The sequence below is a fragment of the Lissotriton vulgaris genome, chromosome 8, assembly GCF_964263255.1.
Source record: "Lissotriton vulgaris chromosome 8, aLisVul1.2, whole genome shotgun sequence".
NCBI lineage: Eukaryota > Metazoa > Chordata > Amphibia > Caudata > Salamandridae > Lissotriton > Lissotriton vulgaris.
The window spans coordinates 1,172,130,815-1,172,153,945 of record NC_141696.1 but is presented as its reverse complement, the minus strand read 5'-3'; the positions used below and the strand labels follow the sequence as shown (position 1 = coordinate 1,172,153,945).

The following is a 23,131-nucleotide window of genomic DNA, read 5'->3' as shown; positions in this document are numbered from 1 at the left end:
TAGCTATAAATTTGTGTCATATTTGTGCTATATTAAGGGGTTTGTTTTCTGGTGGCCATCTTGGGAAAATTATTGGTTATGAAGCACCCTAATTTCCTCATTTACAGCAGTATCCTCAGTGGAAAATGCTTTCAGTTTTCTACTCTGATTCCATCAAGATGGTGTTCAGATGTGCCACACTTTTGGCATAAATTCAGAATGTTAGCACTCTAGTTGCTCAATAAAACACTGTAGTAAAGCTGCTGCTCACCAGGGAGTTAACTGCCAGTCTGCTGCTGGTTTTGAAAGTGCATATTTTTGTTTGCATGTAAGAATGTTTAAATGAAATAGGAGAGTAAGATATTAGCAAACTCACTTCAAATGTGCCCTTATTTTTCTTTCTACAGCACTAACCATACCTTCTTTGACAAACTCAACTCCCTCATTAATTTTGTTCCTTTCTAAATTAAATGTTTTAAGTTTTATCAGTTTGATTCAATCAAGATGGCTTCAGGTGTGTCACACTTTTGTCATAAGTAAGACTGTCAGTGCTCTAGTTGTTCCTAAGAACACTCTGGGATGCTGCAGTTTAACACAAGGGAATCATCTGACAGGCTGCTCCTGTTGGAAGTACATGATTTGCTGAGAATGTCAGATTTTATTTTCATATGACTGAGAAAAGTAGTGTGGATTTACAGACTTAAAGCTCTCATTTTAGCTTCTGGACCACCTTCCATAACCCTTATGAGAAAGAAAATCATGGGCCTGCCTTCTTGTATCTGCCTAAAGAACGTCCCCTATTAAGCGTGGTGAATTGTTTGAAAGACTTCTTTTACTTGTACCATCCCACTTCATTAATTGTTCCTCAGTTGGGTTTGATTCTTCTTTCGACTTTCTTGGTGAAATGTTGATTTTAGTCGATGCACAGTTGCCTACCTCTACTTCTGACTCTAAAAACATTCCTGATTGAAGCAATTAGTTCTGTCCACAGGGTTGGAGAACTTCAGGCCGTTCGGTGTATCCACAGTTCGGCTTTTTACCACAAGCAAGCTGGTTCTTCACATTGGCTTAGCCTTTTTACCCAAGGAGATCTCTGCATTCTATATTGCACGTTCTATCACACATCCATCTTTCTTCCTCCCTCTACATCTAACCAAGGAGGATAGACAAAAGACGCCTAACCCCATAAATGTGGTATCTTATTTCATTAACTGCACTTATCAGGACAGCTAAAAATGGCACAGTGTTGTTGAAGTGCACAGAGTTTTTGCTAGGTTAGCCTATGTGTCAAAATCTGCTATGCCCTCCAGAGGGCATTTATACTTATTTCACTACAGTCATATCTGCATCCATGGCTCTCTACAAGCATCGGCCCGGCTGCAGATACCTGCTGGGCGGATACATGGTTATTTTTGCATACTTTTTCTAGTAATATAACCTCCAGTATACTGCACACAGTGAACGGTACTTTGCCCAAGTTATGTTGCATTATTTCTGTTTTTTAATAGGCACCTCTAACTCTCACCTACCAGGTAGGGGTTGCTTTAGGACCTCATTTATAAGGTGAGGAGTCTGTAGAAAGATGCATACAACAGAAGAAAGCTACTTCTCTTTGGTAGCGATATTTCTGGTGAACATAAACTTCCCAGAGATTCCTCTTTGCCCAACCTCCTCCACAATGGGTTGATGCCTTAATTAAAATCACATGGTATGTAAATTTGTTATATGTTTTAGAAGACACATTGAGGTCTTAAAATAATATTTTACCCACTAGTTAAACGTTTGATGCTTAATTCTTTATTTGCTTGTTCCATAATACGTGAAAATAGTCCAGTTGTTAACAGCTGCACTAAGTTGTAAACATTTGGACTGTCAATTCATTGACAAGAGAGAATGCCAAATCATTAAAAAGCAAAAGATTCAAAAGCCAACATGTTTCAGCATAATATGTTTAAGAGTCTCTTGTTCGGGTAATGAACAATCTCTCATTTCTTTTCAGGCTGAAAAACAGTGCTAAGGCTTCTTGGGAAAGATGTACTATTTACTGTCCGCCATTTGTGAGCAGTATTTTTGCGCTGCATACAGAATCCTAATAACTGAACTATGTGCTAATAGGTCAGTTCTTAAAACTCCGAATCGTAGTGGGTCACAATCGAACCTACCTCATAAATCTCGATGAGGTATGTTGCAAGTTGCGAATCACATTGATTGGAGGCCATATTATATATATATATATATATATATATATATATATATATATATATATATATATACATATATATATTCACAGAAAAAACCATAGGTTATAGACCATATATAGTGCCCAAATCATTTCCACCACAGTGCACTATTAAGAGGTCAGGGTTTGGCAGATGCATAATTTTTTTTTAATTAATACATATAAAATATATTTTTCCTTTAAAAGAAGAATACATTTTACAGCTTTTGATATTTGCTATTAAAAAAACATTGAAATTCACTGAAAAAAACATAGGTTATAGACCATATATAGTTAGAAATTAGCATTTACAAAACCTTAAAAAATCACTGAAAAAACCATAGGTTATAGACCATATATAGTTAGGAATTAACATTTACAAAACCTTAAAAATTCACAGAAAAAACCATAGGTAATAGACCATATATAGTTAGGGATTAGCATTTACAAAACCTTATTTTACTCGCACAAAACCATTGAAATTCGCATATATAGTTAGCTCCACTAACAATATATCGCACACCCGCAATCCACTGCAAGATGTCACATATTACATCATTCATGGCATGGTCAGTGACATCACTGATGACATCACTGATGACAACATCCAGTGACTGTATGTTTCTGTAGAGTTAAAATATGTCTTACATATTGAAGAATGAGTGGATGTATCAGTGTCTGGATGAAGGTTTTAGTAGGTGCATGACTGACTGTATGAGTGAGTGATTAAATGTGTCTCACTCAGTGCATGGGTTAGTGACTAAAGTGTCTTAATTTGTGCATCATTATGTCTGTTGTTCTGTAAACTGCTGCATGTGTTAATCAGTATCTATATGAGTAAGTATATGGTTTATTGATTGGTTGTCCAAATATTTGTATGGGAGACTGAGTATGTGTGTGGGTGGCTGGGAGGGGTATGACTCTGTGCATAGATGTGTGAGCAGTTGATTCACTAGATGTATGACTTCAAAAGTGCATGTGGAAACAGCTGTATGGGCGGTTGACTGTGTGCATGAGTGTATTGGTGAGTGAATGGATATCTCAGTGCTACATGTCAAAGTAAGTACATATGTAAAACACAGCACATGTGAGAGTTGACATATATAAATAACTGTGCGTAAGAGCCAGTGAATGTGTGAGTGGCTGTATGGATCATTGTGAACTTCAATCAAGGATTTTATAAAAGAGTAAATATGTGTTAGTATATGTTGTAATAAGTAAGGTGTGTATAACTGTATAGTTGAGGAAATGGAGGTGTGATTGATTCTTTGCATGACTGAGTAGGTGTGTGAGTAACTCCATGGATGAGTGACAGTCTGTGGGTGTCTGTTTACACTGAGTGTATGTAAGGTTATATTAGAGTCTGAAGAGGTTCAACGTATTATCACATGAATGATATCATCAGTGATGTAATCAGTAATGTCAAATGAGATGTCATCAGTGATGTCATCAGTGATGTCATTTGAGATGTCATCAGTGATGTCACTGACCATGTCATGAATGATGTAATATGTGACATCATTAGCAGTGGATTGCGGGTGCGCGATATATAGTTAGTGGAACTAACTATATATGCGAATTTCAATGGTTTTGTGCGAGTAAAATAAGGTTTTGTAAATGCTAATCCCTAACTATATATGGTCTATTACCTATGGTTTTTTCTGTGAATTTTTAAGGTTTTGTAAATGTTAATTCCTAACTATATATGGTCTATAACCTATGGTTTTTTCAGTGATTTTTTAAGGTTTTGTAAATGCTAATTTCTAACTATATATGGTCTATAACCTATGTTTTTTTCAGTGAATTTCAATGGTTTTTTAATAGCAAATATCAAAAGCTGTAAAATGTATTCTTCTTTTAAAGGAAAAATATATTTTATATGTATTAATTTAAAAAACATTATGCATCTGCCAAACCCTGACCTCTTAATAGTGCACTGTGGTGGAAATGATTTGGGCACTATGACTGGAGATGATTTTGAAATGCTTTTAAAGAACACCTTTCTTCATTTGATGACACTTTTTCCCCAAACTGCCTTGGTATATTCCAATATATGTCAAAGACAGAAATGTAAGTGGTCCAACCAATTTTTTCCACAATTTGAGAAAGCACGGAAACATGTGAATAAATCTGTTTCTGTTTGCATGAGAGACTATGGAATGAGTTTAATATACAACAATAACTTGCGTTCCAACATTCAACACATCTACAGAAGAGATGGTGTGCACTTCTACGATGAAGGTAATAGAATATTCGTCCTTTATTTAAAAGTGTGCATTGGAACCTACTTGTAGGTACCTAATTAGCCACAGAACCCAATAGCTCTTTTCCGAGCTACCCTACCTCTGATCATTCAAAACGTTTATCTTTTTCTAATTTTTTTTTTTTCACCAAAGTACGCTCCCCGGTTTGCTTACCGGTGCGCGTACCGGGCGCTCCCCCCACGAAATTTTCAAAAAATTATTTTTTTTATTTTTGCATATATCACCATCCTAATCCCCCCTCAGAAAACCTAGAGGGTCACAAAGTGTCTACCGTGCCCCCTTCTACCCATTCCGAACATTGTTTGTCCTCCATCTTATGACTCAATTCTACAGATACACAAAATGCACAAAATGGAGGACTCCCGTAACGCTGCCGGTTCGCGTACCGGGGAGCGCACCGGTGAGCGCTCGATAAAAAAGGTGGGAAAGTAATTTACAGAAAAACCACTACAGACACATTCATCAAATATAGAATAGGCCCTACTACATAACAGTCCCTACCATTTACCCAAATTTGATGGAATTCCATTGAGAAAATTATGCTGTAAGCCTGACTAAATATCCTGAGGTAAATTACCAAACAAAAACACTTATGAAGTGTTAGAATTGACAACCAATCAAAATGCTACTTTCAATATCTTCTATTATTTCATGACATTTGATTGGTTATGTACCTGAATATATATAAAGAAAGAGAGAGAAACACAGCCATTTTGACTACTACTTCCTGAAGTACATATCAAGTGCATTTCAACTGAGAACTTAAACTTCTTTTTGAAAGGTAAGATGTTATTTTAAAATCTGTAGTATGTTCTGCACTTTAAGTTAATTAGGAAAACATTTTCTAATAGTTATATACTATCCCTCTGTAATAGTTATAGAATAAGATAGACTTCTCTGTTTTAGTTATGGATGGAGTTAGGCTTGTCTTGTATAATTAAGAATTAACTTAGGCTTTATCACATACATTTTTTTATATTTCTACTTCCAGTCTGATACCATACACTGCCCAAAGATAAAATCACTGTTTAAAAAAACAAACTACCTGTCTGTACTTAAACCCAACAGTGCCCTATCTGTACTGATATATTTTTTAAAAATTCATTTTACAGCACAAAAATGGAAGGAGAGAATAAAACGAACTTGGAAATTGTTGCAGGAAGCAACACAGATACAAAAATTGACTCTGAATTCTATGATGAATCACGGGACTTTGAACTTCTGCAATGTGTAGATTCAGTAGATTTCCTAATTGAAAATGAAAAAAATTCTGACAATGAATTATTAGAAATTCTTTTTAATTTTGAAAACGAATCAGAAAAATAAATTTATATTTAATAATTCAAAAATTGTTTGACACATTATTCATTTTTATATGTATTTTGTAAAGTACTAGCAAATTGATTATAATGTAAAGTCAGACTTTAAATATACTGTGCAACTTTTTTGTGTTACATAGTAAGTTTGCTCATAGTTACTTCCTTTCTTCCACTATATTATCTCCAATGTGTATTTAACATCTCTTTATCATCTCCTGCCTCCATGGTGTTTCTGCTTTCCTGACAGACTACGCTATGAATTCCATATACCACAATAACTTCTGAAACAACATGCAAGATATTTACAAAGAAAACGGTGTATATTTATTTTTAGACTCTGCATTGGTACCTACATGTTGGTACTTAAATAAAAAAAACAAAAAGAACAATCAATAAACATACAATATTTGAACATTCTTTCATCCCATTTTCCCAATATTACGCTTCCCGGACCGCTTCCCGGTGCGCGTACCGTGCCCTCCCCCCGCAAAAAAACCGAAAATATATATATTGTTTTTTTCACCCCACGGGGCCCTTTTAAAGCCCCCTCATCAAACCTAGGGGGTCAGGGAGGATGTACTCCGCCGCCTTATGCTCATTTCCCCCTTTGTTTTTGCCACATCTTGTGTCTCGATCCTACCGAGACACAAGATGGTGGCCGCTCCGGACTGTTTAGAATGTTCACAGTCACCGGGGAACCAATCCGCTTCTCCTCGCGAAGTTCCATTACGCGTCAGGTACACGAACCGGGGCGCTAACCGGGACGCTGTCACAGATATATCTGTTTTTTGAAACCTTAATTTCTCAAAATCCACTGGAGCACATATATTGAGACATAGCAAAGGCACTTTGGGCAAACCATATCTACAATTTTGCCAAGTTTCGTGTAAATCCATTCAGCCGTTCGAGCTAAAAGTGATTCCAACCGCCCTATGGAAAAATGAATGGGAAAAACGCGTTTTGGGACCCCCCTTTTTGTCTGGATGAAGGTTTTAGTAGGTGCATGACTGACTGTATTCGCAACACGGAATAGGTCCCTAGCACACCCCTACCCTTTTGCGAGTGGGTTACCACCCCAACTTAGGGGGTCAGTAACTTTTCAACGGTTTACGACCTCTGTTTTGGTCCTAAACCTTAGATACATATAGATAGGAATCGCTACTTGGAAGAGACACCTACAGCACTCGACTTGTAAATAGAAATTCCTTATCCATTTCTAAACCCATTTAGGTAAAGTTAAGTTAGATTCCTAAAATTGCTTTAGTACGTTGCTAAACGCATTTTATCTCTCACAAACTCCAAATGAGTGTTGGCGACAGAAAAACTGCTTTTTAAATCTGGCCTCTTGTTTTAAGTACAACAGACACGGTCCTTTAAGCCAAAAGGTCTGTTATTAAAATTAAACACTGTTAGCGCAATCAAATGAGAAATTGGCTGGCAGTGAAATTAATAAGTCTGAATACTTTCCACAAGCACAATAACCCCAATGTCCAGCTAGTATTGTGTTTAGCACATTACTAGTATGATTACTCCAAATTCCAGTCAGTATTGAGTGTAGCGTGTTAGTTAATAATGTGCTACACTTGATACTCCTGGACTCTGTGGCAGCTAGTGGGTCCTGTGATCCTGGGAAATTTGTCTTATTTTGTTTTTGAAACCCTCTGTCACATCCTTGTGGAGACTGCTGGTGCAGAATGACTCCACATTCATGGTCATCAGTAAAGATCTTTTGGGAGAAGGCTAGTGGTATTCAGTTTACTCAGCTTACCAGTTGTGTCTTGGGTGTAAATCAATGTCTTTGTCAGATTGCGACCTATAAAGAACAAATTTGCTCTATCAGTCTCACACAGATTTTGATGATTTCGACTTTGTCAGTGTGTGATCTAAAGATGATTTTCTTAAGGTGGTTTTCTTAAGTTTTGAGTAACACCTGATTTATGGGGTTCAGTTCAAACTATGTTTCCTCTTACTGCCGCTATCATTTTACACTTACGGTTCATGTACAGGTTTGTCTATGTTCCGCTTCCTACTGGAGAATTCCTTAAGGCTGAGCAATCGTGAAAATTCTTCATGATAGTTTCATATTTCTAAGACAGAATGTGATCCCCAAGATAGTAGGATAGCTGTACACCCTGTATCTGAGAGGTTGCTAGATTTAAAGTATATTGAAAGAGTAATGAAATACAAAATGACACACAACTAAAAAAGTAGTAACATTTTATTCACAAGCAAATGTATAAAAAAACATGTTTTCAAAAGTTTTTGATTTTGAATTTCAATAAATATTTCTTTTTTCTTCAGAGTAATTAAGCAGAGAAAGGCAAAGTGAATCTATGACATTTTGGTTACTCCAGGGGATTTGTAACTCTTCCAATGAACAGAACTGCACCTACAAAAAAGAACACAAATACAATGCATAATTATTCATCCTTGAATCCAGCCAATGAATAGTAGATAACAATCCAAATCTTTTGAGTTCATGACAAATATATTTAAAGAGGTAGTCTTAAAGTTTAACCACTTCGTTGATAGTCACCCCACCCCGCAGTGCTGATACTTTTTTTTTTGCTCTTTGGGGCCAGTCCACACTTATGACTGCACAACTTGTTTTGTACCAAAGGCATGCAAGTCAAATTTGCAACCTATTCCCCGCATGTTGGGAATTTTAAAATGAATTCTAACGGTACCTAGGGATTGTGGATTCCCCCAAAGAGACGGAGAAAGTAGCCAAAATGTAACATTTTCTTTGGGGATGGGGTGGGGTGATGGGAAACATGCTGTGCATGAGTGTTTTCCCCCCAAGAATGACAACAAAAGATTTACCATACCACAGTCAATCTTCCTAGCTTTGAGAAATGCGCAGTTGCAAAAAATATTTTTGCAATTTTCGAAGAATTTTTCATATTAGTTTTGTGGTTTTTACTGACTTTCAGTGCGGCTGAGTCATTTGTCACTGGTGTCCGTCCTACTATGGCTCTGCAAAGTAGGCAAAATACAAGCCTGTCCACAACAGAATATCAGGGTAGCAAGGGAGCGCAGTCATAAGATTTGCAGGGCTGTGGTGTACGGGGCAAGAGCTCAGAACTCAACAGTCAACCAACAGACACAATAACGTAATGTCAACCTAGTGCTTGCCTTTTTGTAAATGTAAGTACTCTAATCAAACAGCAGTACTATAATTCTACGCTATTCAGTATAATTAGCTAATGCAGGTGTAGCCGTGGAACTGATCTCAGTAAGCGCAACACCATCCCCGGCTCAATATTCTTTCCCCACCAGGGTGATTCAAGTATCTTCACATCCCCAGTATTCTGCGGCAGAGGCATGTATTAAGCACAGGTACATATTATTTCACTGTTATTCTCAATGGATTCAGATGTGCAACTCAGTTTAAAAGTTCTGATCTCAGGTTTAGTTTGGGCAGAAAGTCCCACGTCCTTTCGCTCTATTTCTTTGCAGTGCATCTCATTCCTTTGCTCTGGTTGCCTTTGAAGCCTCACAGTACATGTGCATTGGTCTGGAAGATCAGTTGATGTGACGAGGGTAGCCTATGCCTTCTGTCCTCGTGGCAGCCTCTCTTTGGTGCCAGCATCGATGGAGGATTAAAGTACAATAGACCCAGACGTCATGGGCTGACTTCTTTGGCAGCTGCAATCTCCCTGGCTGACCAGGATCTACTCAACAACGACACATAGTTGTAGCCTTCCAGGCTCTACTTAATGGTGACTTCTCTTTCTTTCTGACATTGTCAGCATCAGCTTGTGGCTTTCAGCAGCCACACCTGATTTGGTGAAATCTTTGGGGCACTTCTTGTCAGGAACTGCTCAGAGAAACATTGAGACCCACTCATGTCACAAGTATCTCCTGATTTTTCTCTACACTTTATTTGGATTTTGCCCGCACTGGGAACATGTTTAATTTTACCCCAATCTACCCTACTCCAATCTATCCCTTCCCAATCAATACATCCCATTCAACCCCATCTACTCCACTCCACCCCACTCTACCTCAATCTACCCCACCCCACTCTATTCCACTGCAATCGAACCCACTCACATCTACCCCACTCTACTGCAGTCTACCACACTCCGCTCTAATCTACCCTTCTCAAAACTACCCCACTCAAATCATCCCTCTTCAATCTACCTCACTTCAATCTCCCCCACTACTTTCCCATCTACCCTACTCTAATCCACACAATCTACACCACTCCGCTTTACTCAAATCTAACCCACTACACTACACTCAAATCTACCTGCTGCACTCCACTTTTCCCCAATCTATGTCAGTCCACTCCAATCTTGACTCCACTCCAACCTATCCATTTCCGCTCCATCCCAATCTACCCCTATCCAATCTGCCCCAACCTACCCCACTTCAATCTGCCCCAACCTACTCCACTCCAATCTGCCCACTCCAATCCACCCATCTACACCACTCCACTCTACCCCAATCTACCACACACTGTTCCACTCTACCCAATCTACCCCACTTTACCCCAATCTACCACATGCCACCCGAATCTAATGCATTCTAGTCCAATCTAACCCACTGCACCCCTATCCACCCACTCCATCCCACTCCAATTTACCTTGTCCCACTCCACCCCAAACTACCCTATTTCAATCTACCCCATCCAATCTGCCCCACTCCAACCTTCTCCATTCTACTCGACTCAACTCCAATCTATTCCACTCCACTCTACCCTAACCTAATCTACCACATTCCGATCTACCTCACCCCATCTACCCACACCACTCTATCCAACTCCACTCCAGTCTACCCCACTCCATCCCAAACACCCCCACTCATATCTATCTCACTCCAATCTACCCCATTTCGCTCCAATCTACCTTCTATAATCCACCCAATCTATCCCACTCTAGTCTATCCCACTCCACTCTATCCAACTCCACCTAATCTACCCCACTCCACTCCAATATACTACTCCCTTCTCCTACCTACCCCAGTCCAATCTGCCTACTCCAATCTACCCCACTCCACTCCAATCTACCCCAATATATCCCAATCCACTCAACCCCGATCTACCCCACTCCTCATCAGTCTATCCCTCTTCACCCCAATCTACCCCACTCCACCCCAATCAACCCCCCACCCAATATACCCCCTTTCACCCATATCTACCCCAATACATTCCATGCCACTCCCATTTACCCCAGTCCAATCTACCCCATTCCACTTCAATCTACCTCACTCACCCAATCTACCCCACTCCACCCCAATCCATCTCACTCCAAACTACCCCAATCTACACCCACTCCATTCCATTCTACCCAATTATCAACCAACCAATCTGCCCCCCTCCAATCTTTGCCCCATTCCACTCCGGTCTATACCCCACCCAGGTGCAGGAGATTGCGGGGGGGGGGGGGTGTTCCCAAATGCGGGAGAGAGTGAGCATATATATTTTTTTAAAATGTACCTTGCTGCCGGGTACCACGTCTCCGCTCCTGCTCTCATACAGCCTGCATGGAGAACGGTGAGAGTGCGCATCACTGCTTTGGGCAGCCATAGAGGGCTGACCAAACAGTCATTGTGCACTTAGGAGTGGGCAAACCACTCCTTCCCTGCCCTGCTCCGAGAGCAGAGCAGCCCCGCCTGATAACGCACACTGCTTGAAAGCAGTAGGTGACGCTCATACGCCATAGCGGAGGAGTCGCCACTGCTAAAACACATCACAGAAGCCATTAGCTTTCGCATAGGTGAGAACTACTGGCTTTGCCAATGCATGTTATTTGGAGTAGCGGAGCTCAGTCTCCTTTCCCACGTTCATAAATCCAAGGATGGAACTTCAAAATGGGTTAAAGTAGATGACAAGACCAAACGTGGTCATTCAGTTTCGCTGCAGCAAAGCAACTAAAAGCAGGAAAACAGCTTGAGGCTTTGTCTATTTTGAACAGGACATCCGGCTACAGGAATCTGTTAACGACCACGCTGACTTCAGGTAAATACATGGGGCCTCATTTATAAGGCCGTGCGTCAATTTTACGCCGCCGGTGCGTCACTTTTTGTGACGCACCAGTGGCGTAAAACATGCGTCTTGTTGCACCATATTTACAAAGTGACGCATCTAGGTAGATGCGTCACTTTGTAAACCCCTGCGCCACATTATACCTGCGCCAGGTATAATGTATGCAAGGGGAGCGTATTGACTCAAGGAAGGGTCCTAAAAGTGACGCAGTGAAATCTATGCGATTTCACTGCGTCACTTTTAGGACGCTGTTGCGTCAAAATCTTGCGCCTGCCTCACAGCAGGTGTAAGACTGACGCAGGCCCTTTCACATGGGGCTTGCCCTATGTGAAAGGACGCATTGCTGGAGTTGCGTCACTTTTGTGACACACTCCAGCAATGCGTCACTTTTGCGCTTACAGATACGTCAGAAATACTGACGTATCTGTAACTCCTTACGACATGATGCGTCATACATTAAATATGACGCATCAGGAATGTCGCAAGGAGTGCGCACTGAGAAGTGACGCATCGCTGCTTTCACGCAGCGATGCGTCATTTCCCATAAATGAGGCCCATGAAACTTCGTACCCGAGTGCAAAATCTCCCAAGTTCGGCCGACTGCATAGATGAAATAAAAAATGTGGAGCAAACACAACGAGATGATGGACGGGGCGCTGAAAGCTTCCAGACACTCACCCCCAGTCACAGATCTGGGTTGAATCCATCATCGTTCTTTAGCTCACTTCTCCAACCCAGTTCAGACCCAGCCATATGCAAATTAGTCTAGACCCTGTTAAATAAAAAAATGTGCCCATCCTGGGAGGCTTACAATTGTATACTTTAGAACCTTCCATTTTCTGCATAGCCATGCCTCTATTTCCGCATGGCGCGGTGGAGTTTATACCTAGCAGCACAGAAGGGAACTCCAGCACATAGCAGTTATTTCAGTCAAAGCAGCATGCTATCTTATGAGCAGGCAGTTCAGCCTCAAGAGCCAAGTGTTCAATAAATAAAAATAAAGAGGCTCTTGGCAGACACAGCCTGCCATCTCACTTTCAGTTAAGGGGAAGTGGCAGGAAGGAGGTTTGTTCCAGAGCAGCTTTCAGAGGGACTGTGGCGTTGCTAGGCGCCTGTAATAACAAATTATCTGAATTGTTCAGTAAGATTTTTTTTCTTTCCACCGTGAGTGAGGCCTACTGCCAAAAATTAAACGACAGGGCTTTTACAGCATGCCACGTGTTCTCTGCGGGAAAATAAGAAACGTGCCCACAGCCTCATCTTCCTCCCGACCCACGGTCTCTTCCTCCTCCACATGAAAGATGGAATATGTTTTGCCAAACCTAATACCCCAAGATGCAGCTTGTAAAGTTTTCCCAATGTATATATTACATAGTTTAATAATTGTTACATTTTAATCCGGCTGTGACGTAGATTGTGTAGTAAAATGCAGATTTTTTTGCTTTAAGTAACCAGCAGCGCAGAACACACACATATTACGATAGATGTATTTTATTGGCTTAAAACGGATTTTGCAGGAGAAAATATTTCTGATGAGAGAGTAAAAGACAGTTCCCTTTAATCGTGTGAACGCCCGTTGTAATTCTGCTCTGTGATCTGCCGTGTGTACACTACGTCATGACTCTGTGACGTTGTAAATCAATGGTATTACATTGTTACAATACAGAAGTTGTGTAATTTGCTAGCTACAGATTGGTAATGTCACAATTAAAAAGCTTAAAAAGCATTGGTATTAACTGATATTGTGACTTTGTGAATGCTTGTTGCCAATGCTGAACAGTTCTGGCAAAAAAAAAATGCTTGCTTCTGATGCTAAATGGTATAGAGAAAAAAATATCAAAATGGCTGGCTTCAGCGTGATGACGTATGTTCATGCATGCACCTAGTCGCCTGTGAACACATCTGTTATGACGCTCTGGTGACCATACGTTTTTTTTTCTTTTAACTTATCATCCCAAGTTCAGTTGTGGCTGGTATGTAACAGCAGTAGGGGGGTCGGGTCGCAGGGGATTTGGGGGTGAGGGGTGGGGGGTTGGTTGTGAATGACGAAAAAACATTTCGTTATCCATTATATTTAGAATTTTAAATAGGTCATATTGAAATACAGGGATGTTTTCAACTAAGAGCTTCTTATTGACATCAAATAGACAATGAGAGCGAGGCTTGTGTTGTCTATGATGACACTCAGAACGCTAAGGTGAAATAATTACCGTAATTCACTTTTTACCCATGTATAATTTCATTATATGTATTGCCAGAAAATCATCTGTCTCTGCTTTCAGCTGCAATGGAGGGGCACAGCAGTAGTGGGGGGCTGTACATAGCACGATGTTTCCATGCAGCCCCACATTTTAACGAGCAATGGTAAAGGCATTAGGTTTTCTCTATGTAATTAATAATAAGCTGTTTTTTGTTGTAAGTTGTAGCTTGCGAAGCAGTTATACAATATAAGTTACAGAAAGTCTGTTAAAATGTTACAACTTGTTTATGTACTGAGAGGCAGTATATGTTGCTGTTACTAGTGGTATTGTGTGGATAAGTAATAGCAACATTTAGAAAAATGAAAAGAAAGAGGGAACAAATAAAATTAATTAATATAATAGCAATATTGTGTGTTTAGAGGCGTTCAGACAACTTTTGGGCCCAGTGCCACTGCAGCTGTTGTACCATTCAAATCATGCACCTAGTGCCTGCAAGATAACTGCATTTGTGACTGCCTGTTTAGTGGTAAAATATAGCAATATTTGGTATTTAGAGGAGTTATGACAACTTTTGGCCCTGGTGCCACTTCACCTGCTGCACCATTGAAATCATGGCCCTAGCGCCTGCTAGATACCTGCACATGTGACTGCCTGTTTAGTAGTAACATTTATCAATATTCTGCACTTAGTGGGGTCCCTTGAGCTGTTGACCCCAGTGCTACTGCGCCTGCTGCACTACTCAAATCAGGCCCTTTTTAACTGCAAGGTAACTGCAATGGCGTCTGCCTGTATAGTAGTCAAATACAGCAATATTATGTGTTTAGAGGACTTCTGACAACTTTTGGTCCTGGTGCTACTGCACCCGCTGCACCATTCAAAACAGGACCATGTTGTCTGCAAGGTAGCAGCAGTTGGGGTTGCCTGTTTAGGGGTAAAATATGCAATATTAGGTGTCTAGTGGGGTGTCTGGTGCTTTTGGTCCCAGTGCCACTGCACCTGCTGTACTATTTAAATCACGACCCTAGTGCTTGCTAGATAACTGCACTTGTGACTGCCTGTTTCATAATAAAATATACTAATATTTGATGTTTAGCAGAGTTATGGCAACTTTTGGCTTCGGTGCCACTGCATCTGTTTCACCATTTAAATCAAACCCCTTTCAACTGCAAGGGAATTGCAATTGTGACTGCCTGTTTAGTAGTAAAATATAGCAATGTTAGGTGGTTTAGATACTCATGGGGGCGCACCAAAAAGAGAGTCCAAAAAGAATAAGTAGAGAAATGTTCTTTATTTATCTTTGTTCAGCAAAACAAAGGGCACATCAATAAAATATATGGTGAGATATGGAAAGAAAAGAGAAGGGAAGATAGATACTCCAAAAAGTTTTTTTAAAGGTATGCATAATATGAAGATATATAAGACACCGTAGGCGTAACATAACAGAATATAGATCTGATGTTAAAACAATGTTTCTTTTACTGATTAGAAATAGGCTGGAATACCGACCGAGAAAATATCAGTGTGGTCAGAGAGGGATCCTACTAAGGACAACTTACTGAAAATATTCACAGCGGTAAGAACCATAGCCGTGGTAGTATACTCTTCCCTGCCAAAAAATTTGCGTTCTACATTAGTATTACCTTCCCCTCTCCATGTCCCTTCGACAATGAAATATAACCCATTAGATGGAAAGGAGGATGGTCTATCTTGAATATGGGTAGACGTACTCTTGTTTTTTATATAAATGTCAGAAAAGAGAGAGAAGACGATGTAGAGCTCTTAACTGTGCCATGCGTATATACACATACTATGAAATTGTCTAGAATATATGATACAACAAGACGAAAAAATGTATAGATTGTATCCTTGGTATGTTCTCTCCAACCTATGATACAAAAACAGTAAAACTTTGTACAGGTCACCTATTCATGACTGTGAAATAGTGAAAATAGATCTAAATGTGTTAAGACAATGCGAGATATATGCTTTCTTCTATGAATAGTGATATACTTACCTCTCCATGTAGGGGATGCTCAATATTGAAGAAGAATCTCAATTGAGAATTATACAGTGTATTTAGGATGTTTTGTACCTTTCTTGCTGGTCTTCCACGTAAACCTTCCCCCTTCCGTGGAGGTAACCGCCTAGAAAAGGATGTTTTTAAAGTTTTAAAGCTAACAAATATTCATTGATCAGTCTTTCCTCTGCAATAGGCTACTGTGTCTTTTCTTTATTTTCCCTGGGTTCCAGGGAAACACGCAGGTTACAAGGAATCTACCTTGATGTAATGTCAAATGGGATAATATGTACACACTTGGCTATGCAGGAAATTGATGGGAATATTTTGTCTTTTATTTGTTCTTTCAGCCCTGAAGAAACTCCTTGGTAGGGAGTGAAACGCGTTAGGCTGATCTCACCATATATTTTATTGATGTGCCCTTTGTTTTGCTGAACAAAGATAAATAAAGAACATGTCTCTACTTATTCTTTTTGGACTCTCTTTTTGGTGCGCCCCCATGAGTATCTAAACTGTTTAACTGATCTGGAGAGCACAGCGACGCCAAACAGCAGCTGGTGTCGGGGTTGGCAGCACAACATCAAACTGACTTGATTATAGACTCATTGGCACTGGAGGTTATGTGCGGCACTTTTTAAGGTCCGCTGCTGTTTTTTCGTACAAATACCTAATAGCAATGTTAGGTGTTTAAAGGAGTTCTGATAACGTTTGGGCCCTGTGCCACTGCACCTGATACACCATTCAAATAATGACCCTGTTGCCTGCAAGATAACTGCAATTGTGACTGCCTGCTTAATAGTAAAATACAGCAATAGTGGTGTTTAGTGGAGTTATGGCAACTTTTGACTCGGGTGCCACAGCACCTGTTTCACCATTTAAATCAATCTCCTTTTAACTGCAATGTAATTGCAATTGTGACTGCCTGTAAAATATAGCAAAACTAGGTGCTTAGAGGAGTTATGACAACCCTCTGGCCTGGTGCCACTGCACCTGCTGCACCATTCAAATCATGACCCTAGTGCCTGAAGGATAACTGCACGTGTGACTGTCTATTAGTTGTAAAATATAGCAATAATCAGTGATTAGTGAGGTGACTGAAGCTTTTGGTCCCAGTGCCACTGCACCAGCTGCACTATTGAAATCATGACCCTTGCCCTTGTTAGATAACTGCGCCTGTGACTGCCTGTATAGTTGTAAAACATAGCAATATTAGGTGTTTAGAGGAGTCCTGATAACTTTAGGGCCTAGTGCCACTGCACCTGCTTCACCATCCAAATCAAGCACCGTTTAACTGCACCTGCGACTGCATGTAGAATAATAAAAAAGGCTATATGTCTACGCAAACATGTGTGCTCCTTATTTCGAAAATCCAAACAGTTCTTTCATATGGTGCTCCGTGAACACGAAATGGCCACCACACTCCAACGCAGGGAAGCGATGCTCCCAGCAGTAATAAGTAATACTCCTGAGCACCACGGTATAAAATGTCAGAGTTTCAATTATCCCAATATGTTCTTTAAGTTTCTTATTTTCGTCTTTTCCAATTACTGACGCGAGTTGGAGTGCTCTCTTTATTCAAGGACAGGATCTTCAAACACTTTCTAATTTATATAATGATGGAACCGGTGATACGACATACTAGGTTATATTTGCTGTACGCAATCATAACAGTGAACAGCTTCCAAGAGCGTACAACTATAATCAGAGTTTGGCCCTGATGAAGGATAGAGGATGTAGCCTTAGGGCTAGAGCATTCGACCTTGAAGCTGGGGAACCGAGTTTGAGTCGCAAACCCGGCAGGGACGCTCAACATCCTGTGAGTCTGGGCAAATCACTTGGGGGCTGATTTACAAGCCCCTTTGCAACACATTTACGCCGCTGTTGCGTCACTTCTGTAACGCCACAGCATCATAAACCATGCGCCACGTTGCAACTTATTTACGTGACGCATCTAGTGAGATGTGTCATGTTGTAAAGCTCTGCGCCACATTAAACCTGCGTCAGGTATAATGTATTCAGGATGGGCATTCCATCGTAAAGAAGCCTCGTAAAAGTGACGCAGGGAAATCTACAAGATTTCCTTGAGTCACTTTTACTTCCCCACTGCGTCAAAACCTTACACCTGCTTGAATCGGGTGTAAGATGTAACGCAGCACAATAGGTGTGGGCGGCCCCTGAGCATTGCTGGAGTTGCGTCGCGCTAGCGACACAACTCCAGCATTGCATTGTCTTTACGCCATCATATTGACATGCATCTGTCTATCCCTGCGCCACGGTGCGCCGCATTGTAAATGCGACGCATCCGTGGTGGCGTAAGGGTAGAATTACGTGACGCATCCTTACTGGCGCATCCCTGCTGATATGCAGGGATGCGCCAGTCCTTGTAAATCTGCGCTTTAATCTCCACGTGCCTAACAAAAAATGAATGTGTCCGTCTGAAACACAACTGGTGTTCATGTAAAGTGCTCTGATACCCAATACTTTGGGTCTAGTTCGCGCTATATAAAACTCCGGGGGGAAAAACATTTATTCATTGGTTGATACACCTAATGATGAAAAACTGTGATAATTGCTGGATGTATGAAAATAGGAAAATTAAAGAACATATTGGATCTCTGTCATTTTATATCGCAGCTCTCAGGAGTTTTACTTATTCCTTTCTGACCCCTCTGACCTTGAAAAGTGGCAGAGGTGAGAGCGTTTCGGCATGGGGAGAAATATTTTCCCAGACTTAAATGTAGAGTTAGTTGCACACCGGAACTTCTTTACCCAACACTGTGCCCTGCATTCCCAGTAGTACATCAAGAAACTTGCGAGGGGCACAGAGTTCCATGGGGCTTATTTACAAGGCCCTTGCGCCACTTTTGCGTCATTTTTAATATGGGAAAAGTGACGCAGGTGTGGGGCAAGGGGTTTGTAAATAAGCCCCTATGTGTTTTAGGTCTGTGTTTGTGAAATCCAAAAAGTAGTGAATCTGCACTCAATCGAAGGAGTTTTTTTCCCAGGTTTAAATGTACATCTTTGTTGTGAAATGGGTCCTCCGGGATTATAAAGTGCTAGCACTACTGAAGTGCGGAATGTGCAAACACAGGACTTCAGAGCTGTCAATAGGCCCCAAGTCCAGAGAGTCCCGTTTCTCGGCTCCCAGCACAGCTCATGCGAGGGCTGTTACTTCCATTTCCCCCAGTATGGGGATAGACGTACAAGGCATGACATGTTCCTGCCGGTGGTTGAAAAGACAGCCATGCCTGAGGTCACCCTCGCCCCTGCACCTGATTGGCCGCTTCGTGAGTTGGGGCTCGTCAGCAGGATACGTCAACATTCCGAAGTGTGCTTTTCAAACCTGCCTGGCATGCTCAGACCTTCGCCTGTTCCTCTGGGCCCAAATAAGTTCGCAGAAGCACTTGCTCAACAAGAAACGTTCCAAGGAGGACTATTTATAGAGCCCACGGCCCTCGGATACCGCAGTGCACACCAAGACCGAATATTAGAGTTTCGCCCATTCACAGCCCAAACACTCGAGTTTGACACTCTACCTGTGATCGCTTGCCTCAGGAAAAAGAGAAACGGTCGGTCTGCTTTGAACACAGGGGTCCGGGATCTTTTCAGCAACACCATGGCTGCAAAACAAACAAAAAAATATTCTTATTGTGGGTTGTATTTTGTGTAGTAGTATAGCGCTGATAACTCCAAAGAGTCAAATTTACAAATAGGGATGAAGGTTGTCGGATGTAATGTCACCTATACAGCCGCCTTCTGACATTTTGAGAGTGCGCTGACGTGTTTTTTTGGTTGTGTTATCTGATCAACCTCCATAACCATGGGGCATATGTACAAGCCCCTATAGCAACCGAAAGCCACTTTTACAGACGTTGTGGTGGCGATAGGGGCTGCCCCTTATGTACAAGGCAGCCTTAAGCCACTTAACATGGCTTAATGCTGCCTTGTACATAAGGCACCCTTACACGCTATGATTAGTGTGACAGGTGTGCAGTGGTTGTTGTGGTGGGCGTTCCACCGCAACACCCATTGTATTTGAGGCTGCCCCCTATGTACAAGGGTGGCATACGTAGGAGGCAGCGCCAAAATTAAGACTAGGAAAACACTGGTCTTAAGTTGGCGAACAAGAAGAAATGCATTATTTCTCCTAGTTTTTGCTTTTTCCAAGTGTGCTGCCTTGTGCAACACACATGGAAAAAGCAAAATGCCGTAGTTTGCTTATGTACAGGAAGGTGTCCCTTCGTGTACATAAACTTTTTAAAAAATGCTATTTTGTCGCTTTCATGTGTGCTGCATGAAGCAGCACACATGAACGTGACAGAAATGCATTTTAGGATTATTTAAGTGCAGGAAGGGATACCTTCCTACTCCTAAACAATCCTCTCCTGCACGCAGACACCCTTGCAGTCTGGCGCAAGGGGGCCTGCGTTGGCACTAAGTTGTTAATATGTTGTGAATATGGTGCAGCCTTGCGTCTCATTGTACATATCGCCTGCCTGCGTGCAATCTTTTTGGAAAGTACACCCTGGGGCACGCCCTCTTTTTAGTTGTTGCGAATCTCTATTGCAGCAATGCCTTAGTGAGTAGCACGACTTTCTATAAGGGGACGACCTTCGGCTGTAATGTCCATCTGTGTTCCTTTTGTGTAGGACTCCGCAGCAGGGATGTTTTAATGCACGGGCAAAGTGGGCAGTTGACCAGGCCCTCGCCTTCCAAGGCCTCCCCTGGGAAAGTGTATGTCCTCTCTGTTTGACCTCCGTCTTTTCTGTTTCTCTAGTTAAACCCCTCTCCTTCTAGAGCTACCGCCAGCTCTGACTCTGTCTCTCTACCCACTATCATCGGAAGCGCTTTTGGGGTCCCACACAAAGCATATTTCAGCTGTTATGCGCGACCTTGTTAAAGGCTAACTTTTAATTTAATATTGATTGGCATTGCGTGGGCTTGAATTAGCCGGGAATGGATAATAACTCTCAAGTTTATTCGGTACAAGGGTTCCCCAAAAATGTCTTGTTCAGGCCCCCCAAATTCCTTAATATGATACTGCTCCGAAGAGGGAAGCACAGAGCTGCAGCACGGACTGCACTGGAAGCTTAAAGTGTAGATACAATTAGATCACAATAACCAGATTATGCAGGGCAGCTGAGCCCAGATGCATAAACCTTGCACTGGGGAAAACATGGCGAAAGCCATTTTCAATATTCTAAATGGAATGAGGCAAATAGGGTTGCTGCAGTTTATTTGACATAAGTAGTTTTACATCAGGGAAAGAAACTGATCAAACTGCGGCCCAGTTATTGTGCAAGGCTGCCTGGGGCTCATTTATGAATCCTTGCGTCACTTTTGCGGCGCCGGTGCATCACATTTTTTGGGACGCACCAGCTGGGTAAAAAATGCGCCATGTTGCGCCACATTTACAAAGTGATGCATCTAGGTAGATGCGTCACTTTGTAAAACCCTGCGCCACATTATACCTGCGCCAGGTATAATGTATGCTGGATGGGCGTTCTGACGCAAGTAAGCCTCGTAGAAGTGACGCAGTGAAATCTATGAGATTTTTACTGCGCCATTTCTCGGGCGCAAATGCGTCAATATCTTACGCCTGCCTCACAGCAGGTGTAAGATTGACGCAGGCCCTTTCACATGGGGCTTGCCCCATTTGAAAGGACACATTGCTGGAGTTGCGTAACTTTTGTGACACACTCCAGCAATGCGTCACTTTTGCACCTACAGATACGTCAGAAATACTGACGTATCTGTAACTCCTTGCGACATGATGCGTCATATAGTAAATATGACGCATCCATCATGTCACAAGGAGGAAGCACTGAGAAGTGACGCATTGCTGCTTTCACGCAGCGATGCGTCACTTTTCATAAATAAGGCCCCCTAAGTTGAGGGAAGCATAGTTTTCTACAGAAAGGGGTCCCTTCCAGTACAAAAACTTTAAGGCGTTTCCCATGTTGTATGTGTGCTGTAGAATGCAGCACATATGCAAAGAGGGAAACAAGAGGAGAAATTGAAACATTTCTGTTTTTTACGCCTGCTTCAAGGAGGCGCAGGATATTGGCGAAAATCCCTGTCTACAAGTATTTGAAGATAGAGATTTACATTAAAACCCAAGGGTGGTGCATGAGAAGGCCCATGAACCACCCATGGTTCACCCTCTTGATGCAAAGTAATGCAAGGCAGCGCTTTGCACAGCTTTGTGCTCCGTTTGGTACAATCCAACGTAAATTGGGATTTGCTTTGGATTGTAAACAAACCTGACACAAAATGTTTTTAAATCTCGGCCTGAATATGCTCTATTTATTTTTTATTTTAGGAGTTTTATATAGTGCTAGCTGGACCCGAGGGTATCAGAGCGCGCTTCACAGCATGTACAGTTATGTGCAAATATACAATACAGATATTATGATAGAGCATGCAGGATCGAACTGGGTATAGATCAGACACAGGAGCGAGCGAGCAAGGAGCGGGTAGGGTGTCGATCAGTCAAGACGAGCGACGAAGGGATTCTTTGTTCAACCAGGACGGGAGACCAAGAGGTTTTCTGGGTCCGAGTCAGTGACTACAGTCAAAGGATTACAGTAATTTGGAGAGCCATCTAAGGTGCTTCCTTGGCTCTTATCGTTTCGCTCGATAACAGTCTAGGAAGAGGACTTTGAGCAGGTTCTTGAATTTAGGGAATGAGGGGATCGTTCTGATGTGAGGGGGGATGGAGTTCCACATTTGTGGGGCGTTTCCAGCAAAAGATTTAACTGCAGCTTTTTGCTTACGAGTTTTCAGTGGGATGAGTAGTAGAGTGTTGGAGCTCCTGAGGCTAAGTATTCCGGCTTGCCTGTAAGCTAACCAGAGAACGGTGTGGCTTTCCAGGACAAACTGCCTGAAATCCCACAACTGACTAAAAACCACTACTGCCAGAACCATAATTTCGAATCAGTTCATAGATCTTTTGTGTCCGATTTTGGTCTTTGTAGGAGGACGTAAATCTGGTAAAATTGGTGGATTGGCTCTCTCTTTTACACCGAGAACTGCAGCCCATTTTTTTTACCTAGCCCTGTTAATGAAACAATTAGTGTTACTACAAAGCCGTCTGGTCAGATATTCACCCGTGCAGTTCCTCCATTTCTTCCTGCGGTTA

General features: G+C 41.6%; 1 protein-coding gene across 1 annotated transcript in view; it reads right to left on the bottom strand.

Moving 5' to 3' along the window:
* Positions 1-7,982: 7,982 nt before the first annotated feature.
* The window catches only part of SERPINE3 (serpin family E member 3), a 75,046-nt gene continuing 59,897 nt past the window's right edge, over positions 7,983-23,131 (bottom strand). Inside the window, exons 7-8 of the mRNA XM_086933444.1 lie at positions 19,527-19,610; positions 7,983-8,169 (exon numbers count right to left, since the gene is read on the bottom strand). Coding sequence (XP_086789570.1) covers positions 8,126-8,169; positions 19,527-19,610 — 128 coding nt within the window. The 3' untranslated portion in view covers positions 7,983-8,125. The remainder of the gene's footprint in view (positions 8,170-19,526; positions 19,611-23,131) is intronic.